Source organism: Chiloscyllium plagiosum, chromosome 10 (genome assembly GCF_004010195.1).
Source record: "Chiloscyllium plagiosum isolate BGI_BamShark_2017 chromosome 10, ASM401019v2, whole genome shotgun sequence".
Classification (NCBI taxonomy): domain Eukaryota; kingdom Metazoa; phylum Chordata; class Chondrichthyes; order Orectolobiformes; family Hemiscylliidae; genus Chiloscyllium; species Chiloscyllium plagiosum.
In genome coordinates this window covers 16,133,121-16,160,472 of record NC_057719.1, presented here as the reverse complement: position 1 = coordinate 16,160,472, position 27,352 = coordinate 16,133,121, and the positions used below count along the sequence as shown (strand labels likewise).

Sequence of the window (27,352 nt, the reverse complement as noted above, 5' to 3'; positions counted from 1 at the left end):
ACTCACCATTTTGACTTTGAAATATATCGCCATTCTGTCACTACTGCTGAATTAAAATACTGGAATTCCCTCTCTAATGGAGTTGTGAGGAAACTTACAGCAGGCGGACTGCAGCAGTTCGAGAAGGAAGCTCACCGTCACCTTCCCATGGGTAACTAGGTACAGACAATAAATGCTGGTCAGCCAACGATGCCCACATCCCATAAATTAATTTTAAAAAGTCCATCTCCTTCAGGATCCAGAGCTGTTCTCCCATTCCAGGTCCTTAAGACTTCAATACATTGGGTGGAGCTTAAAACTCTGTAACTGTAACCTCTTTGGAACGAAACACCTTATATGCAGGCAAGATGGACATTGTGGATCACATTGAGGTCAACAACACATGGTTCGGTTCCCATTCTGTCTCACATAGCTTTGGGATTGCCTCCATCCTAGTCAGACCTGCCTTTGGGCAAAGAACTCAAGAAGAAGAAACATAAACCAGAACTGTGCTTATTCCACCTGGGACAGCAAAGATTTCTAAGAAATACAGTACAAATTACATAGATGCTATGTGATACCTTTAAAAAAGGGCTTTTACCAAATTCCACTGATAAATTCACAAGTTTTTTTGATGGGTGAATCCTTGAGAAAAATTTTTTCCAAATTAAAGAACTTCTTTCAAGATCTCCCATTGTTCCAGGAATGCAGTGTCAGGAATTCAAATGAATTGCACACAAGCTTAGTCTGTATGCAGCACTAAAGTCACTAATTTTCTGCAGGAAAAGACTTAAAATTGTTCAATTTGTATTTTTCGAAGGTCCTGAATTAATGTTAGGTATTGGTCCAAAATTCCTAATGTGGAACATAAATCCTTTTAGTATTACCTGAGTTACAGCTACATTCTGCTTAGGTTGGAAACAAAATGACTGTGAGATGCTGGTGGAAGAAGGTGTGATACTGAACTGAGGAGATTGTGTGTTTCTGTGGCAGAGGTACTTGTATTAGCCTGGATTCAAGTGCTGATGTATTACATTGTCACAGTTGAAGAACAATCAATTAGTCGCTCCTACTTTGCATGTGGAGGATTCTTTTGTTCTGAGAGCTGAGAACTAGCTAGGCAGCAAGTCAGTCAGAAGGAAACAAGACAAAAGAATTTGAACTAATATGCAAATCCAAGAATCTCAAAATCAACTGCTTAACTATCAATGATGAATTAATTACTCTTTCTGAACAACCCAGAGATTGACGTGTACAACTTTTATCTTTTATTAGATTGACTTCTCATTTCTAATTTATTTGTATATGTTTTCTATCTTTACTTCTTTTCATGTCTAAGAACATAAGAAATAGAAGCAGAAGTGAGACCTTCAGCCTTCAAACCCAACCCACCATTCTATAAAATCATGGCTCTTCATAGTCCTCAACTCCTCAATATTTTAAAACTATCCACCTTCTCTTTAAATACTTTCAGTGATCTAGCCTCTGTAACTCTCTGGGATAGAGAATTTTGGAAAAGTAGCCTCTGAGAGAAGAAATTTTAGTTTTACATAAGTACTTATTCTGTAACGATGCACACTAGTTCTAATAACTAGTGAGCTTACTCTTTTATTTCTCATGTAAACTTGCTAAAATTTGTTCCTTTTAAAACATAACTCCATTTGGTCTGGGAGAAATGTATTCACAAGGGAGAAGACCCTTTGTAAATTAACCTTGTTGTGACCAACTAAGGGAGGCAGGTGAATAAAAGGGAGCTATTTCATTCATCTTCATCCAGGAGTGGACAATTTAGGGTATTCTGTCTAAACCTGTTATAATTTGGGGAACATCATCCAAGGTCTGGTTGAAACATGATAAGTAATGCATGAGGAGATTTGTTTGGAGCTTAAGATCCGTTGGACTGAATGACCTATTTCTTTCCTGTGAATTCTATGTCAGTCTTTATTGTATAGCAAAGAGGATTTTAAGTAAAGCTGAAAAAGATGCATGCTGTCAAAGTTTGTATTCATCAGGACAGAATCGTAAGAACACCAAATTTCAGAGGGAACAACAATTTATGCTGCATTAGAAGATGGTGCTAATTGGTTGGAAAGTAGACTCTGATTGGTGGAGATGTTACCATGGTAAATTCAGAAGAAACAGTTCACTTAGTAACTTTCTTTTAAATTCAAAGCAACCAAGCCAACTCTGACTGGTCAATGTATTGTCATGGCAAATAATCAGGAATGGCCATCCCCTGAGTTTTTTTTTGAAAAAGGCACAAAGTGTGGACATATTCCATTTGTGTGTTCAGGGGTTTTTTTTTAGTGCTCATCTATGTAAGGTATTATAGGAGCTGTGTACAGATAGAGTTACAATATTGGTAATCTGAAAAAGTGCACGTTAATTAAAAAAAATTTGGTTACAAATGTTCCTATGTGCATAATCTCCAAATATCTTTAATATATCACCGTCACCGTGGCAGATAAGTGAATGGTGCTACAATTATAAGCATTGGGTGTTGTAATGTTACTTCAATTAAAACAAAATATATGTTGGGATTAACTGAGACCCCATTGCAAGTGGTAACTATAGACTTTGTAAATGTTCATGCGTTGTTATTAAACTTGAATTATTTCTTTTAGAAGACCTCATTGAATTCCCCTAATCTTTTACATTCTTGGATTCTCATGAGTTTTAGAAATATTCAAATTAACTGATTTCCTGTTCCATTTCCTGTATTTATTTTGAGGCTTTATTTTCTGCCACTGACTTCCTTTCAATTTCTTGTACAGAGTAAATCTGCAAAAGTAAAACTAAAACATGAGAATATCTGCATGTCTGCATTAATAATAAAAAACAATTGATTTTAATGGTATGAATAATTCTTCTATGGCAATCAACGGGTGACTTTTGAAGTGCATTCTTGTCTTGGATAAACATGGCAGTGAATTAGTGCAAGTGAGTTAAGTGACCAACCGGTTCCTATAATAAATGAACTTATTCAACTTTTGATAAATGTTTATCTGAACAAAATGAAATTGAATTAATAAGTAATCAGAGAAATCTTGATGCGAAGTATTGCCAATATTCGAGTTTTGCACGGCAACTTTTTTTTTAATTTTAAAAAAATTGCAATGCAAATACTTGAGAGAATTGTCTAAAGATGCTTGCTAGAGGCTGGTAAACGTGCAATTTGAAAGTGATTTTATTTTTGATGAGTCAAACTAAATGTTACGTGTAAGGACGTTTTCGATATTTTCTCATAAACCTGCTGATACACGTCCTGAGCTGGTGGGACACGAATCCATGCTTCCAAGTTTAGAGGTAGGTACACATCACTGCACCAGAAGAAAACCCAGGGTGATTGATAGCGAGAGAAAAAGACGCAAGCGACAGGTTCCTTGAGGGTTAATGGATCAGTTTTACAAGACAATGGGGAGCTGTAGGACCCAGCGGACGCTTGGTACTGGTTAAGATACAGTGTGAGGTTTGCCTATCGGGGTGAGTGCTGGTTGCTGAGCTCCGGGGAGGGAAGATGGGGCTTGTGACAGAGCCAGCAGCTGGGAAACACCAAGGGCAACCTGTGACAGGGGCAAGAAATCAGGAACTGCACTGAGGAGCCGGCGTGGGCGAAAATTACAGAGAAGTTCACTTTTCTCTGTCCTTACTTCACACAGGTAACCTTGTCAGCCTGAACTTCCACTGGGGCTGGAACCGATTACAATTAACAGAAAGCAGTCCAAGGCTAATTTTAAGTCCCAAATTCTCGAAACAACAACACCAACGAAAGATGCACCCTGCTCAAAACAATTCCTCTGTGATTTAATTTTGAGAAAAGGGCAGTAGGAGTTGAGCGAGTTTCCTCCTCAGTTTGTAGTGCCGGCTGCGATAGGATCCGTCGGAAGGGAGCTGACCCTACATTACCTTCGGCTGTGAACCCGAATTGCCAGGACCAGGAAAGGAGCTGCATGAGGAAGCCCAGGACCATTCTGGAGACCGGAGTTCAGTATAAACAGAGAGGTGAGTTTGTGTCATCTTCTCTCTCTCTTGAACAAAATACCTTCGGTAGTGACCTTTGGGATGTATGTGAGCCCGGCATGCTTCTAAAAAGAAGCCACAGAATCAGGAGAGTTAGGGAAGAGTAATCTGAACAATAGAAGGTTCACTTGACATTCAGCTATAACTTCCACCCAGAGTTGTGAGGTTTATTGGAACAAGTTTCATGACATTGGGTGGTGTTGGATCACAGAATACAGCAGAGAAATGTTGAACAAGCTCGTCCAGCTATCCAAATAGCTTCCAAACGTGGATAGTTCTGCCTAGTAGATTAAGTGGGGGGAACCCCCATTGTTACACAGTTGGAAACATAGATTCAAATTGAGTTACTACTTTATCTTGAGAGGATAAATGGAAGGGTTAAAATTTAGCCATGTCTCGTCAGTCGTGTGTTTACTGATTAATTTCACAGTCAGTGATTTGCACAGCATTGGCACCTTACTGATTTACACAGTGCTGTAAGTACACTTTCAGATGTGCTTAGACACTTTTTTCTTAAATTACCAGCCCAGTTGTGCTCAAACTCGATTAAGAGGCAGGGATTTTTACAGGAGAGATGCCCAACTTTTATTTTTAACTGTTTACTCCTGTATGAAATACCATCTTATCTGGAAGATATCATTGGTTCATTGCTGAGATTCATTCCCATGAGTTAGACAAACAAGAGACTCTTTAAAATTGGCACCTAATGCAGTGGCGACTCACTTTTCAACTTGGTGAAATACTTACTGGGGCTAAAGGGAAAGGGAGATAGTTGGCACTAAACAAAGGTCAGTGGTATGGTCGGAATTAAGTTGTGAGGCGACTTTGGAATTGGGATGGGGAGAATTGATCAGGGAAAAAGATGAGAAAAGATATATAGTGCAGAGCATGGGGATTGGTGATAGAAAAGATCACATCATGGTAAATATTATTACTTAAACTCATCAACCTCTCATTTGTGATATTTTCCAAATCAACCTGCTTAGGGATAGAACATAAAATGTAAAGGCACTTCAGCCCTCAATGCTGTGCTGGCCTTTTATGCTACTCTAAGATCAGACTAACATACCTATCCTTCATTGTACTAGCTTCCATATGCCTATCCAAGAGCCATTTAAATGTCCCTAATGTATCTGACTCTACTATGCAGTGCATTCCACACACCCACCACTCTGAATAAAGAACTTCCCTCTGACATCTCCTGTAAAGCTTCCTCCAATCACTTTAAAATTGTGGCCCCTCATGATAGACATTTCCACTCTCTGGGAAAAACTCTCTGGCTATCCACCCTATAGTTTCTGGTTAGCCACCTCTGGAATGTGTGGGACTTGACCTCAGGTCCCCTGGCTCAGAGGTAGGGATATTCTCACTATGCTACAAGGGCTGGCTGGTCTTTCATTCTATTTTTGTCTGTGATTGGAAACATCCCATTTGTTAAGAGACTCTGCATAATGTTTGAGGCATCTCTCCTCTCTCCATGTGTCAATGGGTTGCTGTAATACTGAGATTTGTGACAGGCAAATCCACTTTAGAACAATGTCTCCAATAACCATGGTTTTTTTAAAATTTGTTCATGAGACGTGTACTTCACTGGTTGGACCATTACTTATTTCCCAAGCCTAATTGCCCAGAGGGTAGTTAAGAATCACTCACATTACTGTAGTTCTGGAGTCACATGTAGGGCATACCAGATAAGGATGGCAGTTTCCTTCCCTAAAGGTCATTAGTGAACTAGATGGGGTTTTTTCCTGACAATCATCAATGGGTGCATGGTCATTATTAAACTTATTTTCAGCTTATTATTGAATTCAAATTCTGCCATCTGCCTTGGTGGAATATGAACCCATGTCCCCTTAATGGGTCTCTGCATTAATAGTATAGTGATATTACCACTAGGTCATCGTCTACCCAAAAATGTACATTTTTGCTTGATGGAACAATAGAATGGGAATGCAGTGCAATGACTGAATATTCTGGAATCTCAGACTGCGAATGGAGACAGGGGTTGAGGTCGGCTGGATGCCTGACATGAGTCACATTGGTGGCAACAACATAGGATTTGCTCACCGTTCTGGCTGGTGTTGGTTTGAGACCAGCTAACCTATGGTGGAACTCACAGCAAAGTGGTACAGAGCTGCATGCAGGCAGAAAAAGTCAAGGAGAAGACGGCCACTTTTGCTGGGAAAATAGTGAGGAGTTAAATCCACACATGTATCTTTTAAAAAAGAAATCAGAATCTGTGATGAGGAAGTTAAAAATCACACAACACCAGGTTATAGTCCAACAGGTTTAATTGGAATCACCAGCTTTCGGAGTGTCGCTCCTTCATCAGGCAGTTGTGATGAACCTGATGAAGTTAAAAATCACACAACACCAGGTTATAGTCCAACAGGTTTAATTGGAAGCACCAGCTTTCGGAGCGTCGCTCCTTCATCAGGCAGTTGTGATGAACCTGATGAAGGGGCGGTGTTCCGAAAGCTAGTGCTTCCAAATAAACCTGTTGGACTATAACCTGGTGTTGTGTGATTTTTAACTTTGTACACCCCAGTCCAACACCAGCATCTCCGAATTGTGATGAGGAAGAGTTACTCAGTGATTTGCGAAATGCTGCAAACTGCTGGATGATTTGCACCATTATGTTTGCAATCACACATTCACCCTCACTTCTTTGTGAATTGTGAGAAAGCACCACATGCTTGCCGTGAAAACAAACTAAACTTAGTGCAAAAAGTTAATCCAATGTTTTAAAGACTTTTTTAACGATGAGCTATCTGTTTTTTGCAATAGCATTAAGTACTGACTTGGAATAATTGAAACAGCTATAATCTCATTCCTATAGATAGTAACTTAATCCTGGATGATGCTTTTAAAGTTAAAGTTTCCTTACATTTTTCTTCCTGTTTCTTTTCCTGCTATCTTAATCAAATTATTATTTCCTCCTATATTTCTTTCTTGGCAATTGATTTGACTTTCCTGCACCGCATTTACTCCTTCATATTGACTCCCTTTCTTTACCTTTAATTCTCATAGGAAATCAATTGCTGGCCCCAACATTCAACAAGTATCCACTCAGATGTACCATTCACTTTGCAACCCTGGAAATTTGTGGTGAAAAGACCTGAAGGGTTGAGGGGGAAAAAAATCACAAACACATCATTACAAATGACAAAATGAAACAGTCATTTCTTTCTTCATTATTTAAATTGTACTTTTACTGTAATTGCATATAGAGTCATAGAGTCATAGAGATGTACAGCATGGAAACAGACCCTTTGGTCTAACCCATCCACGCTGACCAGATATCCCAACCCAATCTAGTCCCACCTGCCAGCACCCGGCCCATATCCCTCCAAATCCTTCCTATTCATATACCCATCCAAATGCCTCTTAAATTTTGCAATTGTACCAGCCTCCACCACATCTTCTGGCAGCTCATTCCATACACATACCATCCTCTGCGTGAAAAAGTTGCCACTTAGGTCTCTTTTATATCTTTCCCCTTTCACCCTAAACCTATGCCCTCTAGTTCTGGACTCCCCGACCTCAGGGAAAAGATTTTGTTTATTTATCCTATCTATGCCCCTCATAATTTTGTAAACCTCTATAAGGTCTCCCCTCAGCCTCCGACACTCCAGGGAAAACAGCCCCAGCCTGTTCAGCCTCTCCCTTTAGCTCAGATCCTCAAACACTGGCAACATCCTTGTAATTCCTTTCTGAACCCTTTCAAGTTTCACAACATCTTTGCAACGGTAATATTCCAACATTGGCCTAACCAATGTCCTGTACAGCCGCAGCATGACCTCCCAACTCCTGTACTCAATACTCTGACCAATAAAGGAAAGCATACCAAACGCCTTCTTCACTATCCTATCTACCTGCGATTCCACTTTCAAGGGGCTATGAAACTGCACTCCAAGGTCTCTTTGTTCAGCAACACTCCCTAGGACATTACCATTAAGTGTATAAGTCCTGCTAAGATTTGCTTTCCCAAAATGCAGCACCTTGCATTTATCTGAATTAAACTCCATCTGCCACTTCTCAGCCCATTGGCCCATCTGGTCAAGATCCTGTTGTACTCTGAGGTCAATTACATCTCCAATTTTGGTGTCATCTGCAAACTTACTAACTGTACCTCTTATGCTCACATCCAAATCATTTATGACAAAAAGTAGAGGGCCCAGCACTGATCCTTGTGGCACTCCACTGGTCACAGGCCTCCAGTCTGAAAAACAACCCTCCACCACCACCCTCTGTCTTCTACCTTTGAGCCAGTTCTGTATCCAAATGGCTAGTTCTCCCTTTATTCCATGAAATCTAACCTTGCTAATCAGTCTCCCATGGAGAACCTTGTTGAATGCCTTACTGAAGTCCATATAGATCATATCTACTGCTCTGCCCTCATCAATCCTCTTTGTTACTTCATCAAAATCAAGTTTGTGAGACATGATTTCCCATGCACAAAGCCATGTTGACTATCCCTAATCAGTCCTTGCCTTTCCAAATACATGTACATCCTGACCCTCAGGATTCCCTCCAACAACTTGCCCACCACCAACGTCAGTCTCATCGGTCTATAGTTCCCTGGCTTGTCTTTACCGCTCTTCTTAAACAGTGGCACCACATTTGCCAACCTCCAGTCTTCCGGCACCTCACCTGTGGCTATTGATGATACAAATATCTCAGCAAGAGGCCCAGTAATCACTTCTCTAGCTTCCCACAGAACTCTCAGGTACACCCGATCAGGTCCTGGGGATTTATCCACTTTTAACCATCTCAAGACATCCAGCACTTCCTCCTCTATAATCTGGACATTTTGCAAGATGTCACCATCTATTTCCCTACAGTCTATATCTTCCATATCCTTTTCAACAGTAAATACTGATGCAAAGTATTCATTTAGTATTTCCCCCATTTTCTGTGGCTACACACAAAGGCCGCCTTGCTGATCTTCTCTCCCTAGTTACACTTTTGTCCTCAATATATTTGCAAAAATCCTTTGGATTCTCCTTAATTCTATTTGCCAAAGCTATCTCATGTCCCCATTTTGCCATTCTGATTTCCCTCTTAAGTATACTCCTACTTTCTTTATACTCTTCTAAGGATTCACTCGATCTCTCCTGTCTATACCTTCTTTTTCTTAACCAAACCCTCAATTTCTTTAGTCATCCAGCATTCCCTATACCTACCAGCCTTCCCTTTCACCCTGACAGGAATATACTTTCTCTGGATTCTTGTTATCTCATTTCTGAAGGCTTCCCATTTTCCAGCCATCCCTTTACCTCCGAACATCTGCCTCCAATCAGCTTTCGAAAGTTCTTGCCTAATACCGTCAAAGTTGGCCTTTCTCCAATTTGGGACTTCAACTTTTAGATCTGGTCTATCCTTTTCCATCACTATTTTAAAACGAATAGAATTATGGTTGCTGGGTCCAAAGTGCTCCCCCACTGACACCTCAGTCACCTGCCCTGCCTTTTTTCCCAAGAGTAGGTCAAGTTTATCTCAGGCTTATTTTACATTGAGTGCTGATTGTCAGTGACATTGCCAAACTAGACACTCATAGGCATAAGTGATGAACAAGTGACTTATTCAATTCAATTTGAGCTTTGAAATCGCAACCCCATTATTGGCTAATCCAGTACCAAAACCACTTTTGCCATAACCATTTTATAAAAAAGATTGTTCACAGGATTAGGGTGTTGCTGGCTAGGCCTACACTTACAGCTAGGCCCATTCCTATTGCTCAGAGGACATTTAAGGTTCAACCACAATGCATGGGCATGGAGACACATGAAGCTCAGACCAGCAGCTTCCTTCCTTGAAGAACGTTAGTGATCCAACTGGATTTTCCTGACAATTAGCAATGGTTTCATGGTCATCATTAGATTCTTAATTCCAGATTTTTATTGAATTCAAACTTCACTACCTGACATGATGGGATTTAAACCCAGGACCCCAGAACATTATTTGGGTCACTGGATTAATAGTCTAGTAATAAGGCCAAGGCCTACACTAACAACCTGTCTTTTAGATGAGACATTATAGCAAAGCCTCATATACTCTCTTGGAAAAACTCGGAAGATTGCATTCAAAGATTGAAGGAGGTCCTGGTGTGCTGGCCAATATTTATCCCTCAAGCAATGTCACTAGAAACAGATGATCAGGTTATTTACCTTGAGGTGGGAATGTTCTGTCTGCGAATTGGCTTCCTTACTCTGCATTTCAACAATGACCACACATCTACAGAAATTAGAAGGTTTTAAGATATTTGAAACTCCCGAGATCATAAAAATTCTACATAAGTGTGGTTAAAAAGCATATTTTTTTAACTGTTAAATCCTCCACCCTCACCATATTCCTGATAAATTTAACCTTTACTCATTCTGAGCAAGCTACCTAAGGCTGACCAATATTCTCTGACTCGATAATACACCATCTCACAAATCATGGCCATTATTAATTTGAAGGTTAGGAGGTATCCTATTACTCTGAGTTACAATCCCATGCATGTTGTGGAAGATTCTGTTCACCCTGCTGCTCCCAGTATATATGCCAAGATAGTCCTATGAGTACAATGGAGGTGGGAGTGAAGGTGATAGGTCGGAGAGAAGGTTGGATCGGATAGGTGGGAAGGAAGATGGGCAGGTAGGACAGGTTATGAGGGTGATGCTGAGTTGGAAGGTTGGATCTGGGATAATGTGGGGGGAGGGGAAATGAGGAAACTGGTGAAATCCACATTGATCCCATGTAGTTGGAGAGTCTCAAGATGGAAGATGAGGGATTCTTCCTCCAGGTGTGGGGTGGTAAGGAATTAGCAATGGAGGCAGCTTAGGACCTGCATGTCTTTATGGGACTGGGAGGGGGAGTTAAAGTATTCAGCCACAGGGCAGTGGGGTTTTTTTGTGTGTGTGTCCCAGAGATGTTCTCTGAAGCGTTCCGCAAGTAGGTGTCCTGTCTTCCTAATGTAGAGGAGACCACATCGGGAGCAATGGACACAGTAAATGATGTGTAAGGAAGTACAGGTAAATCTCTGATGGAAGTGGAAGGCTCCTTTGGGGGCTTGGACAGAGTAAAGGGGGGAGGTGTGGGCGCAGATTTTGCAATTCTTGTGGTGGCAGGGGAAGGTTCCAGGAGGGAAGGAGGATATATGGTTGTGTTCAGTGATGGAATTGGTCTTCCTGGGAGCAGATGCGGTGGAGGCAGAGGAATTGGGAATAATGCTATCCCTTATTTCCAATTCCTTTGCCCCCGCTGCATCTTCTCCCAGGAGAACCAGTTCCACCACAGAACCTAGAAGATTGGCTCCTTCTATAAATGCCACAGTTTCCCCTTCCACATGGTTGATGATGCCCTCCACTTCCCACAACTCCACCCTCAAACCCCACCCCTCCAACCACAACAAGGACAGAAACTCCGCCCTCAAACCCCACCCCCTCCCATTTATCTCTTAGCCCCCTTGGCCCCACAAGCCTCATTCCTGATGAGGAGCTTATGCTCGAAACGTTGATTATCCTGCTCCTCCGATGCTGCTTGACCAGCTGTGCTTTTCCAGAATCATACTCTCGACTCTGATCTCCAGCATCTGCAGTCCTCACTTTCTCCCAGTGCTCATTGTGCTGCTGGATTAGTAATGCAGACGAAAACTTGTAAATTCAAATTCTGCCATTGCACTTGCGAAATTCAGTTCATTAAATAAATCTAGCATTATAAAATTGGCATTAGTAATTGTAACTCAAGATTGTCATAGAAATTCAACTAATTCACTAATGCCTGTTAGGAAAGGAAATGGTTTGATCTATAGGTGCCTGGAAACCCACAAAAGCATGGTAGATCATAACCCCTTTTCAAATGGCTCAGTGAACCACGCAGTCGATACACACTAGGCTCGAGAAGGTGATTGAGCACTAATTTCTCAAGGACAATTAGGAATGGGGAAAAATGACTACGCTTGTGACATTTATGCACTGTCAATGAAGGAGAAGAAATACCTGCTCATTCCTGACTGCCCTCCCACCTGTAGGTGGAGGCTTACTGGAAATAAAGCATTATTATTCATTCCACAGTGGAATCAAAACTAAAATAAATCTCTAAACCAAGAGTTAGTCTTGGATTCAGATTGCCATTGTGAATTGTTGCTTTACTTGCATGTTTTGACGTCAGTTAAATTTACTGATAAGATTACAGCACCAGTAATCTATTGTGTGAACTATGAAATCAAAAGTATCGTAAAGTGAATGGAAACCATTTGAGCGATGATTATTGATTTACAGTATCCTTGTATTAAAGCTTTAACAGTGAGTGATGATTGGTGCCTTAACGTGGGCCAACAAAAACTACATGCACAATAGAGCTAGTTTTTTTAACATGAACTTTTAGCTTTACCATGTTTTGTTGGGGGTCCTCACTTTTGTTTCTGGTGGCGTTTCTCCAGCATTCTGTGTATTTGCTTGCAAAGTTCTCCTCCAGAAACATTCTGGAGCAGGCTCTGGAGATATTCAGCAATGTTTGGACCTCCTCTTTTTGAAACTACTTTCCTACTGTACCAACAGTACATTGAAATGTACCTGTAGTTGAGCCAATGAATTTGGCGGGTGACTGACAAGCTGTTTTCCATTTTTAGCATTTGACTGGAACATGGATTAAAGAAGGGACTGTAGTGCAAGGAATTGAGAAGCAGTGTTTAAACCATCCAGACTCAGTATATTTGAGTACAATGATTTAACTGGATTTGAGTTTACTATATATAGTTATATCTAATACATAATATGTAGTGGTTATATCAAGTACAGAGCCACAGAGTCAAACAGACACTTCAGTCTTACAGTCCATGCCAACCATAATCCCAAGCTAAACTAGTCCTACCTGCTTGCTCCTGGCCCATATCTCTCCAAACCTTTCCTTTTCATGTACTTATCCAACTGTTTTTTAAACATTTTAATTGTATCATCATCCATCTGGAAGTTCATTCTACACGTGGACCACCTGTGTGTAGAAAAAAAAATGCCTCTCATGTCTTTTTTAAGTGTCTCCCCTCTCACCTTAAAAATGTGCTCTCTAGTCTTGAAATCCCCCAAACAAGGGAAAAGACAACTACCATTAACTCTATATATACCCCTCATTATTTTACAACATCTATAAGGTGGCTTCTCAACTTCCTACACGTCAGTGAAAAAATGTCATAGCCTATCTAACCTTTCTTTACAACTTGTGGTTATATCAAGTATATGGTATTAGCAGCAGTCTTAACTGGTGTAGTTGTTAAACCGGGGAAGTAGACAGTACAAAAAACAAGATAAGGTGATGCTGAGAATCTGGACCAAAAAACAGTAAACACTGCAAAATATTGTAGGTCTGGGCACATCTGTGTGAGCGAGAAACTGAGTTATCTTCTCAGCTCTGTAATATTTCTTCTTCAGAATGGGAAAAAGTTGGAGGTTTTCGGCAAATAAGGAAGGTGGCAATAGGAAGAAGAACAAGAGAAGAGGTTGAAGAAGAGTCTGTTTATCTCCATGTGTCTATATGTTAGGAGTTAGATAATATAGTCAGTTCTGCTATAATGTGTGTTAATTCAACACGAATCGACTTTAACGTGATTTAAGAATTTAGATCATTGTTTGTAGAATGCAAACTTGACTATTGGCTATAATGTGATTCCAGCCCCATCAATTAAAATGATACTGCTATTGCGCGAGTTTCTCGTAGCACGAAATTGCACGAAAACAGAACTGTCGCATTATATCAGAACCAACACTACACTCCAGATCCTCTTACAGGTACACAGAAAGAAGGGTTTCGTTTTAAAAATGGAGATTAAAATATAAGCCCTGGGCCATCTTGTAATGTTAGAAATCTGAAGGTTGTGAGTTCAAATCCAGTTTTGATAAACTGTGAATTTGACTTCAAGAAGTTTGGTTTTGGAAATGGACTTTGGAAGGTTCTGGATTATTATAAATACTCAACTAGATTGCTCGTGTGATAAGAACATATAGTGCCTGAGATGCTCAGCAAATCCAACAGCATCTGTGGAATGACAAACTGAGTTTAATGTTTAAAGTTAATTTTGACTCAGTGTTAACTTTGTTTCTGTCTGCCTAGTTGCAGTGAGGCCTGCTAAACGTCTCCAGCGTTTGCAGTACTCTGAGTTTGTTACTATCATTTGTAAAGAAAAGCTGTCGTCTTTAACTTGTCGAGACTAAATATATCTCTCCTTATGACACACCTCTATAGCAGGGGTGATTTGAATCCAGATCTTCTAACTCAGAGCTAGGAACACTGCCACTGCACTCTATGATCCCTTATCTTGTCTGATGTATATGCCTCACATTGTGGTTCACCTGTTCATTTTCAATCAGGCAATTAGAAGTGACTCTGATGCAGCTTTGTCAGTGTTGCAAGAATATTTAAAAATGAAGCAAGAGGATAATCTGTTCCAAATATTTAGATACTTCAGATTCATCTGAAAATTTACTTCCGATAATTGATTTTTTTTAAAGCATTGTACTTCTACACTGGTGAAAAAGATTAAGCAGGACTAGAGGATTAAAAAAAAGTTACATGAGCTCATTCTCAACAACATTGCTCCCCACCTCCTCTTAATGGATTCTGCCCACTCATTTATGGTTCTGTAGAATTCCCCTGCTTAATCTCTCTGAAGATATGGGAAAAGATTTGCTAACCCACGATAGGCCCACAAAAGCAAAATTGGCCAAACTGTACCAAAACACCCAGAATTCCCAAGCAGCTCACAAGCCGAATCAGACCCACGCAGACAAAGCAATACACTTCAAGCTCCCACTAACAATGACAGAGCACAACAAATATCTCAAAACCCCAAGGGCAGTTTCACAACCCAGCAATACCAAAGCCACACAAAGAGCAGGTCAGACAGAGAGGCACCAGCAAGGGCATGCTCCAGGAACAGGACAATGGAAGCACCTCACCACTTCAGAGGAACCATTAACACCTATCTATAAAGAGGAATGGAACATTGATACTGTCAGGATGTTGCATTGTGTGAAGGAACAGGACATTCATCCGATTTTTGTTTTCTAATTAGCATCCTTACAACTAGATTACTCCATTTCCAGATGCATTGTAGTTTCCCATTTCTTAATCAGTGTTATTATGCAGCATTATTATAAAACTGGTCTCATGCTCAGTTCTGGGAAGAGAAATCTGATCTACCTGTACAGACTGTCATCTAACCTATTGGGCAAATTTCTCCGACAGAAGATAACACAAAAAATAAACACGACCCTGCGCAATCTCAATTCATTCTCAAAGTTTAAAAAAATCACTGGTTTTGGGTTGTCCTGGATTCTTTATTCAAACCAAATAATAAATAATTCAAAAGTGTGTTTGGTGCTGCCTAAGTAATGGTTCCAGGCTGCCTGGGTGCAAATTTTCTGATTATTCCATTGCTTCTCCTTTACAAAACAAACTTCAACAATCAACTCTTTGTTTAAACTTTTGGTCAGCCCTCATTATGTCATCATCTTTCACTTTTTTGTCAGTTTTATCTCATTATCCCTTCGTAGCCCTTTGGTACTTTCTTCGAACATTAAAGCAGTTAATGAATACTCAACCTTAAGCTATTTTTGAATAACGTGAATAGCATAAGGAATGCATAAATGAATCTACTAGTCATCTCCATCCAACTACAACTTTATGATTCATTAACCATCTACTTTCTTTTGTCTAACCAATCTGTCATTAGTTCTGTTAGCCTAACCTTCATTAAAAACCTCAAATTGGTGGTTCTTTCAAACTGTAAATAGAATGAAGCTCCAGCAAAAACATTTAACATGTATTGTGAATAATCATGCAATTTGGCACATGTTGTAGTTACCAATGTGCTGTACAACTGCATTTGCTGATTTGCTGAAGAACTGGAGACACTTAATTCATACAAACTGTTCTCACGTTTCGCACCAGTAAACCCTTTCAATCAGTGTTGTCTGACAGCAGCATATTTCTCTTTGCTATCCTGAGCTTTACTGATGGACAAATACTTCAAACTGCCATATATAGTTGGCAAGAGAGGAAGATGACCAATATATGTTTAGCAAAGTTTAGTTAGTCCATTGGTGTTCATAGAAGGAACTCCTAAACCGTTGCATCTTATAGACGTTATAAGCATTTTTGACAAAGCTGTATCCATTATTTACTCTTCATTTCCCTGTTAGGGTTGAACTACGTAAGGAGTGACATGTAGGCCCGACTAGGTGAAAACAGAAGGTTCCCTTCACAGAAGGACATTAATGAATTAAGGAGGGTTTTACAGCCATCTAGCAGCTTCCATTTTCCTTTTCTAATGATTAGTTTTGTTGAATTCAGTTTCATTCTTTACCAAAGTGGGATTTGAATTCACAATCTTTATGTTAACAGCGATCATCGTTAGGCTACATCAAGACCTTATACTTGAAGGCTGGATTTATCTTTTAGTGACAGCAACATCAGCTGGAATTCACAGGGCATCTGTCATACACACAGTATGACACTGCAAATGTATTTCCAACAATATTTCCATGAAGCTTAGAGGCACAGTAGCTGTGCAGATCAGATTGGCTTTGTCATTATGTATGATACTACTTGGATGGAACTTAATATCATAAAATCCCTACAGTGTGGAAACAGGCCATTTCACCCAACAAGTCCACACCGACCCTCCAAACATTATCCCATGTAGATGCATTCCCCTACATTTACCCCTGACTAATGCACCTAACCTACACATCCTTGAACACAACGGGCAATTTAGCGTGGCCAATTCACCTAACCTGCACATCTTTGGACTGTGGGAGGAAACCCACACAGCCACAGGGATAATGTGCAAACTCCATACAGCCAGTCGCCTGAGGCTGGAATCGAACCTGGGTCCTTGGCACTATGAGGCACCTCTGAGCCACTATGCCAATACAGTTGAATATTTAACTTTTAAAATAGGGTTATTGTCTATAAAAAGTGTTCACACGGCGTCTGTACCTCAAATGCATTTTGAATAGTTACTAATTAGGATTGTGTCTACATTACATGTCTCTGTCTTTGTCTTTGATCAATACATTATTGATACATTTCAATAATGTATCATTAATAATGACTTGAATCTTGCCCCTCTTTTATATAGGGACACTGGAAAAGGTGCAAAACAAAACTGGAGGAAGGCTTTCAGAGTGGAGAGCTTATAACGATAAATAAAGACGGAAAAGGCTGTGTTTGGTCTTCTGATATGAGAAAGTTGATAGCTGACTGAAAATTTATGAAAGTATGGAAAAGATGTTTCTAGTTATGTGAGAATCCAAAACTGGAAGTCATAAGTCTAAGATAGTCAGGAAGAAATTCAAGATAAGCTTCTTTAATTAGAGAGTGGTTAGAATGTGGAACATGGCACAAATGAGATGAATAGCACAGATGTTTAAATGCTAACAACTTAGATTAATATGGCTCCCCTGCCCTACATTTACCCCTGACTAATGCACCTAACCTACACATCCGTGAACACAATGGGCAATTTAGCATGGCCAATTCACCTAACCTGCACATCTTTGGACTGTGTGAGGAAACCCACACAGCCACAGAGAGAATGTGCAAACTCCACATAACCAGACATACATCACACACAGTCATAGTGTTAGGTGCATTAGTCTGAGGGAAATGGGTCTGGGTGGGTTACTCTTCGGAGGGTCGGTGTGGACTTTCACACTGTAAGGAATCTAATCTAAACTCAGAACCCCCATATCCCAAAGAATTCTTTGGGTTCAGTGTGAAGTAAAATTATACACTAAAGCACATAAGATAATATGAGGATATATTTATTTTCTTTTTGCTTGAACAATCAAGTAGGTTTAAAGGAGAACCTCAAAAGAAGAAAATGAGGTGGAGAGGAGAGAGCTTTGCTCAGGAAATTCTTGTGGTTAGGGCCCAGGCAGCTGAAGGCACAGCACTGATGGGTATTCCTAATTTTGTTTGCTACACCAAGCGGCCAGAATGGAACGAGTGCAGATGTTTCAGAGAGCTGTGGGGCTTGAGGAGCTTACAGAGATAAGGAGGGATGAGGCCGGGGGGGAATTTAAAGAGAAGGATGGGAATTCTGAAATTTAGGTGTTGCTTGGCAGGGAGCCAGTGTTGGTAAGTGAGCACATGGCTTATTCATGAATAAAATTTGTTGTGACTTAGAAAATAGTCAGTAGAGGCCTGATCATCTCAAGTTAAGAGAAAGGTGGAATATGAGAGGTCAGCCAGGGCTGCATAGGATTTGTCAAATCGAGAGGTAACAAAGACATGGGTAATGGATTGAACAGCAGCAGTGGAATGATGATATGGGAACAAAATAAATTGTCTTACTGATTGAGCAGCGATGTGGTCTGAAACCCATCTCAGAGTCAGGTACGACACCGAGATTGCGAATCATTTGGTTTAGCCTCAGATTGTGACTGGGAGAAGGCTAGAGTTTGTAGTTAGGGACCAGAGATTGGGAATCGGGGCCAAAGACATAGCTTTAGTCTTCCCACTATTTAATTGGAGGAAACTTCTATTCATCCAGTACTCAATGTCAGGTAAATTGTCTCTCAGTTTAGTGGAGGAGTTGGGGTGACATGATAGCTCACTGGTTAGCATTGCTGCTTCGCAGTGCCAGGGACCTGGGTTCAATTCCAGCCTTAGGTGACTGTCTTCATAGTGTTTGCTCATTCTCCCTGCATCTGCTTGGGTTTCCTTCTGCAGCCAAAGATGTGCAGATTAAGTGGATTATCTATGCTAAATTGCCCTGTAATGTGCAGGATAGGTGGTAAATGTGGGAATGGCATCAATCTGGCTAGGATGGTCTTCGGAAGGTCAATGCGAACTCAATAGGCCAAATGGGCCCTTTCTGCACTTTGTAGGGATTCTATGAGTTGAGAGTCCTGGAGGTGAGATCAAGCTGAGTCTGATCAACGTACGTGTGAAAACCAAAATTAAACACCATTGGTTGATGTCCTTGAGAGGCATCATGGTGATTAGAAAATACTATGGGTCTAAGGACAGCCATTGCAGGACACCAGAAGTAACCCTGTGGGAGCAGCAAGTGAAACCTTTGTAAATGGCTATAATTGGATGAATAAGAATGGAGCCAAATGAAAGCAATCTCACTCAGTTGGTTGACAGTGAATGATTTTACTTTAAGAAGATAGGTTACCTTCATCACCATTATTAAGAATGTGCTAATGACTTTGCAAAGTATCATAATGGTGGAAGAAACCTGACTGGAGGGATTCAAATATGAAGTTCTTGAAAAGATGGATGTGGTTTGAGGGGTGGCAACTTTCTCAAAGACTTTGGAGAGTAAGGGAAAAGATAGATAAAACATGAAAGGAATAGCAATATATACATAAGGTGAGAGGAAGCAACAGTGGAGGAGACTCATGTGAAACATAAATAGCAGCATGGAGGTGTTGAAACAAAGGCTTGTTTTTAAATTGTAAATCCCAAGTAATTAATCAACTGTGTGAAAACATCCATGTTTCCTGCCTGCAGGTCAGCGTGTGACCTGTGCACAATTAAACTGGAAGTGTTCAATCAACAACTTCTAGACTGTATCACACATTAGCAATGACTGTGTCTCTTGTCAAAAACCTTGTGTAGGTCAGAGATGTTGCTGACATTTCTTTGAGTCACTGCCTGGTTCTATTCGCGGATCTCTCCCATTCATCGTACAGGAAATTAGACAGGAAGCAGGTTTTGATTTTGGGAATTTGCATACAAAACTACACAGATCAGTGAAAGGAAAGAATGATATTCCCTACTTGAGATGTTTATCCTGAAACATTTACATCAGAAGCTTTAATCTGCCTTAGCTTTAATCCTTCTGCCTCATTGTTTATTTCAGCATCTTCTTTATATTTCTGATTTGTTGCGATTACAGATTCTTTTTGCTTACTCACAAGACTCCTAAATGGAAATATAATCGAAATGAAGCCTCAGCCTCAAAAACCAATATATCTTTATTCTAATTACACTTTCAGTTGGTGAGTTTATTTCCTTTTAGGGCAGCAGTGGCAAGGATCAGAGGTAATTAAAGAAAATTAACGGATGTAGAAGTGAATGATGGGTGGTAGATTTAGCTCCACTCCCTATAAAAGTAGATTGAGCAATTACAGAACAAAACATTTAGTCTTGCAGAAAAACTCCTGAATTTATACAATATATTTCATGACCTCCGGATGTTCTAAGCCCTCTATAGCTAATGAACTGTTTAGGAAGTATAGTCACTGTTGTGATGTAGGGAACACAGCAGCCAATTTACACAAACCATACAAATTCCATACAAGTGAATACAGACTGGGGAAATGGAAGTAATATCATGACTCAGATTAACAGATCCAGCCTATTTGGATACATAACGAGCTGGTATGGCAATAGCTCTGCCTAGGACCGTCAGAAACTACAGAAAGTTGTGTACACAGCCCAGACCACCACTCAAGCCAACCTTCCACCCACACTTCTCATTGCCGTTGCTGCCAACATCATCAAAGACCCTCCCACCCCAGTAATACTCTCTTCCAACCTCTTCTATCAGGCAGAAGATACAGAAGCTTAAACACACATGCCAATGGGCTCACAAACAGCTTCCCTGCTGTTATTTGACTACTGAGTGGACCTAGGAGAAAGTGAGGACTGCAGATGCTGGAGATCAGAACTGAAAAATGTGTTGCTGGAAAAGCGCAGCATCAAAGGAGCAGGAGAATCGACGTTTCAGGCATAAGCTCTTCTTCAGGAATCATACTGAATGGACCTCTCTAATTTCAAATCTGATGTTTATCTTTTATGTACCTTCTGTGTGGCCATAACTTTGTATGCCTCTCTCTGTCTAAATACCCTATGATCTGTATGTCCTTGTATGTTATGATCTGCTTGTACTGTTCACAAAACAAAACTTTTCACTGTTCTTAGGTATATGTGACAACAATAAATCAAATCAAATTACTGTGGTAGATACATTTCATAAGCAACTATTGATAACTTCACTATTCCAAAACAGTGCTCTCAATGAAAAATCATTCAGTGCGTTTAACTTCCTTCAAATGTTTAATCCTTTATTAAAACTAGCACTTGTGTTCATAGACCCATTTCAAAAACTTCATAATCATTTGGAACTGTCATTAAATCTGAACTGACAGGCAGCTGACTGAGATGTTGATAGGTTGATGCTTACACTTTGATGATAGCCTTCAAACGTGTGTCAGAAGACAGAGTTAAATAGCAGGACAAGATATGTAAATGCTCTAATGGCTCCGCTGAAAGACGTCTAACAGATCCAATGAGCTGGACATTTCCAATGAGTTTATCCACATCTTAATTATATTCATGTCTACTTCGATCAATCCAAAAAGATCATCTTACCTCTGTCAAAGAGCAACTGATCTCTTCCAAACATGTTTAGAGACCATCTCCAAAAGGATTACTATACCTCTTCAAAGAAACCAGTAACTTTAGAACTTCTCTCGTTACATCTGAAGTGCACATGTCATATCTTGACCAACCTACCATTAAAACTTATGGAAAGCATATGTACTTTAAATATCTAGTTGCCTCTATGAGCTAAGTGCAAATTACAGCCTGGTACTGTTCAACCTGCTCCTCCCCAAACCAGCCATTTCAGAAATGGTAGAGACCAGTTTAGGGAGCAAGACCTCTGTATTTCAGCCTCCTATACTATGTTTGGTAAGAGCCTCTCCATCTGTGCAAAAGTTAAGGCAAGAATTTCTGCCATTGCAGGAAAAACTCATTTTTATTTAACAAAGAGTATTTCTCAAAATTAAAACCCTAACAAAAATCACAAACATTGTGAAAGCTTAAAATGGAAATGACAAGATTCTCATTTTAATTAGTAATTCTGATAATTCATAAAATGCTGCTACTTCTCGCAACTGTTCATATGATAAAATGACAATATGGAAAGATCTTGACATAAACAGCAAATGGAAAGATTCAGCCTCTTTCCCAGCAATGCATTTTACAGACAATCAATCCCAGTGAAGTATTAATCCTACTTTGATTTCTACCTTAAATAATTCTTTTCAGTCTTTCTCCTTGGACTGCTGAAGATAGCTGCTGAAGCAGCTTAAGATTTCTTTACTCCAAGCTCTGAAGTCCTGAAGATTTGTTTTCAATTCTGACAGCCTAGAGAGTTCTATAAAATGTCGCAACCTGAAATTTGTTACAAACTAAAGCCTCATAGTCTGAAGTCTTCTTAAAATTAAAAAAAACCTGCCCTTCTGCTAGGATGATTTCTCTTCTTCTGAAAGCAACCTACAAGTAGTGCAGGGCAATCTATCTACCAGAAACATGAATCTGTCAAATTTCATTCCATTGAAATCTACTCCATCTAAAAGCCATAATGGGACAATCCACCACCCAGTGAAAATGTAAACCAATGTCTTTCTTATTGTTCTCCCACCTCTCTGCATCCATGCTTTGTAGCTTTGCCACTTTTGTGAGCATTCTTGGTTAGAGACAAAATTACTGCAGATGCTGGAATCCAAAGTAGACAGGCAGGAGGCTGGAAGAACACAGCAAGCCAGGCAGCGTCAGGAGGTGAAGTCAACGTTATGGTGTTCACCCAAACCGTTGTCTTCTCCACCTTCTGATGCTGCCTGGCTTGTTGTGTTCTCCCAGCCTCCGGCCTGTCTATGTTGTAAGCATTCAGCAATCCTTTGGTAGTTGATTGAGTCATTTAACTTCAATCATGTGATTTCTTGGTAGAGTTGCCTCTTGTCAAAAGTTAAAATGACTTTCTGACCTTTGGTTAAAAAAAAGAGTAAAGAAACAATTATGTTTACATGAAATGCAGAAGCTGTATTCACTATGTTTCCTCATTTTATGGTGTATGTTTATGACTATTTCAGTTAAATATTTACCAACAACATATACATATAATTAGCAAGCAACAGCAGTGGATGATATCTCAACTGTGAATTTAATTGAAGTCATACACAATTTTATATCTATAATCATTTCAAAACTGTGCTAATGTTAATATATATATATATATATATATATATATACGGAGGAGAAACATTAACTTGTTTTTGTTTGTTCTTGCATCATTTGATAACTGTATGTCATTATACAGGTTGCCCATAAATTGCTCAGAGTCCGCTTTGCCACAATACAGCTCTTCCAATCACCTTGTGAATGGAAGAATCATTCTATTTATCTACCACTGGTTATCTGTCAATTAGCAGGGGATTGGTATTCTTGTTTCTTAGACATCAAAGTGCGTCACACATAATTAAGTACTTTGTTGATTGCATACAGGTTGATTTTTTTCATTGTGTTTCCAGACATTAATTATGTTAAAGACACAGTATAAATCCAATTTGTATATAGGAGAGGTTTGAGGGAGTGGTATCAGGGAGAGATTTGGAGATTTGAAGCATGATTAGATGAGCACCTTAATCTAAAAATGAAAGTGATGTTGTACACATCATCATTTCCTTCTTTCCTCTAATTTATGGGAACAGATCTAGGGGTGGAGTATTATGTTCACTGCTTCAGTACTGATCTAGTCAAATGATCTTGCTGCCTTTTGTTGAACCTGTCAAATTTCATTCCATTAAAACCAACACTATGAGGAAGTCATAGAGTCGTAGACATGTACAGCAGGGAAACAGACCCTTCGGTCCAACCCATCCATGCTGACCAGATATCCTGAATTAATCTAGTTCCATTTGCCAGTTTTTGGCCCATGTCCCTCTAAACCCTACCTTTTCATATACCAATTCAGATGCCTTTTAAATGCTGCAATTGTACCAGCCTCCACCACTTCTTCTGATAGCTCATTCCTTACACGTACCACCCCCGTGTGAAGAAGTTGCCCCTTAAGTCCCTTTTATATTTTTTCCCTCTCACCTTAAACCTATGCCCACTAGTATTGGACACCCCTAACCTGAGGAAAAGAGCTTGACTCTTAACACTATCCATGCCCCTCAAGATTTTATAAACCTCTACAAGGTCATCAATGCTCCAGGGAAAATAGCCCCAGCTGATTCAGCCTCTCCCTATACCTCAAACTCTCCAACACTGGCAACATATTTGTTAACCCTTTCAAGTTTAACAATGTCTTTCCTATAACAGGGAGACCAGAACTGAATGCAATATTCCAAAAGTGGTCATACCAATGTCCTGTACAGCTGCAAGATGATCTCCCAACTCCTATACTCAATGCACTGACTTATAAAGGCAAGTGTGGCAAATGCCTTCTTCACAACTCTGTCTACCTGCAACTGTACTTTCAAGGAACTATGAACATGCACCTCAAGTTCTCTTTGTTCAGCAATACTCCCCAGGGCCTTACCATTAGGTGTATAAGAACTACCCTGATTTGCCTTACCAAAATGCAGTACCTCACATTTATCCAAATTAAGCTCCATCTGCCACTTATCGGCCCATTTGCCCATCTGATCAAAGTCCTGTTGCACTCTGAGGAAACCTTCGCTGTCTACTAAAAAAACATTTATTTGTGTACAATAACAATTGTTATGCTAACTGAACAATTATTAGATTGATTTTTAAGACATGTTTGCTTGGCATAATATTTAGCAAAATATTGGACCTTGCTGTTCTGTTCAAACAGGTTTTCAGCTACCTTTGGCAAGTGCCTTTGCCACTTCCATTAAAATATTAACAGCCTTTTTTTCCACAAAGGCAAGCTCATGGTTAAATGAGTTAATGAGTTTTTCTCACCCAAGGCAAGTCCATAGCTAAAAAGGTCAATGTATATATTCTTTGACCACTTACCAAAGCCAGTACTGTTAATTAGAATCAGTATCAGCCTGGATTCGTAATGATGGGCACTTGTAGGTCTCCTTGAGATAAGTCCTTATTGCTATGCATTTATGTTAGATAAATACGATTCTGTACTAAACCTATAAAAATGTAATTTTACTCCACAAACTTTCCAATTTTATTGAATTTCTAAATCCTTGAAACACCAGCCTTTGGTTGAACTCTAAACAGTTCAGCTCTCACCTACTATCTTGGGAAGTGACGGCAAAAACCAGCAAAGAATGAAGACTGATAGGACATTGATATACATGTTCTGAAACATTAAACGCAAGAGCAAAATCTTGAGTTTTTTTTGCATTAAATTTCTTTGGCTGCATACTGAAGCCATTGTAAGAAAATGAATGATTGGATAAAGAGAACATTTCGCTTGACTAATTAGCATCATTGGATTACTTGTGTGTTCTGGAAACTGAAGATACGGAATGCTCTCAGCTTGCATTATATAGCCAAGAACATCATATAATAACAAAGAATTAAATTAAACAAATGAAGTCATAATGAAACAATCCACGACCCAATGAAGATGTCAATCAATGTCTTACTTCTTGCTCATCACCACCACCCCACTTCAGTTATGCTTTGTAATGTAATAATGTTGTACAGATCAAATATAGCAGTCACTTAGTGAAACTGTGGGAAAAATAATAAGAAAAACTGGTATTTGATGTTGATTTTCAACTCTGTCCATTTAGGGAGTAATGTTGCCAGGATGCAGCGAGAATGTATTTCTTTTTGAATAATGTCTTCAGATTTTAACAGCTACTTAAACTGGAGCCTTATCTCACTAGTTCAATGTCTGACCTAACCAGTACTATTGACCACGAATTACACTCAGTACTGCATTGGAATTCCAACCTATGATTGCAGCATGGCAAGGATTTTAAATCTTACAATGCAGCAAAGGTAACTCCTGTAATAAAAAAAATGTACTGGACAAGCTGGAAATCCAAAGCTAAACGTGACATTCTGGAGCAATGTAGCTGTTCTGTCATCTTCTGGAGAGTGAACAGAGTTAATATTTATGTGATTCTTCTTCAGAACTGCTACCAAAGATAAATACCAGTTGAGTGAAGCACCTGCTTTTTAAGTGCAAATTTCTAAAGGATATTTTCCCTTGATTTATTATGGGTTCTAACACAAAATATCACTGACTTCAATTGAATTTAATTTAATATGTATTGTGTACTGTAATTTTTTTTTGTATACAGAGCAATAACTCATTGTTGCTGGTCCCTGTGGTGTCCGTTCCAGTTTGAACAATATGCATTTTATTATTTTGCAATTGTATTTTAGTTATTGGATTACATTAATCTTATGATTTTCTAATACAATACTCAATGCCTTTGAAAACTACTTAAGCTTTTTTTGAAAATAAAGAAACATTCCTTTTATTTATACAGGTGTCCTGTGATATGCAGAGAACATTCATAACTTTAAAAATACATCCAGAACCTCAACCTGAGCTACAAATCTTCTCAAAACTTACTTTAAAAATAATTCCAAAAAGTCTTGGAGTCTGAGTATCTGGGAGAATGGCAGGTCTACAGATGGTTACACCTTCACCGGGTAAGTGACTGATATCAAAGCTGGATTCCACTAAGACTTAGGAGTTCGGTTTTAATGAGGGAAATGTTTGTTACGAGTTCAGTGTCTCACTCTTTGCACTGCTCTAGAATAACCTGGAAGAGTAATCTGGGTTAGATGCCATCCCGTTTTCCTGTTATTAGGTGCCTCGTGAAGTGCTTTGTGACCAATTATAAATATTGATGTATTTTCTAATCACAGTTACACACTACAGGATTTGTATTGATTTCTTTCTTGAGGCATTAAAATTAAGCATATTTATGAATTAGATATCAGAATTATATAACTTGAACATCAGCCTATTACTAAATTAGATCACCATGAAGGCCCCATCTTCTCAACTTCTCCTCTTGCCTGAGGTATGGTGACCCTCAGGTTAAACTCTCCACCAGTCAGCTCTCTCTAATGAGGACCACAGGGCTGCTCCCTCATTTCTCCAGGACCTGAGTTGAATTCCTGGGTAATGAGAGAGCAGCCCTGACGTCCCCTGGAACTATGGCTTTACTTTTTACTTTATATTTACAATAACTGCTGATTAATACTGAAGTGCATTTAAGATCATGTATAAAAGGAAAAAGTGGCTGTAATCTGTCAGAAATAGGCTGCTATATTTCTATCATATATTTTACAGTGGGAGGTTAACATCCTTGTGTTGATAACAATTACAAATCTAACTACTTATGAGTTTGCTTTATAAGTGTGCACTGTTATTACACCAACATTCATGTCTCCATTTGTACACATGATTTGTTGATAACAGACCTTGAGCTAATACTAGTGCAAATTACAAAGTCAGAAAGGTTGAATGACAGACTTTCTGTCACCAATCAAAAAGTAGAATCCACCATTTGCTGATCTTATGACCTTTTGCATTTAAGGAAGTTGATCACTTATTATTCCTTGCCTGATGTAGCGTAATCATCTCTCTTTGGTTAATTATAGGGGAGGT

At 39.4% G+C, this 27,352-nt stretch overlaps 1 protein-coding gene across 1 annotated transcript in view; it reads left to right on the top strand.

The window, feature by feature from the left end:
• Positions 1-3,399: 3,399 nt before the first annotated feature.
• LOC122553405 (tandem C2 domains nuclear protein) overlaps positions 3,400-27,352 on the top strand; it is a 70,772-nt gene continuing 46,819 nt past the window's right edge. The window contains exons 1-2 of the mRNA XM_043697131.1: positions 3,400-3,981; positions 26,220-26,385. Of these exons, the coding sequence (XP_043553066.1) occupies positions 26,352-26,385 (34 nt within the window). The 5' untranslated portion in view covers positions 3,400-3,981; positions 26,220-26,351. The remainder of the gene's footprint in view (positions 3,982-26,219; positions 26,386-27,352) is intronic.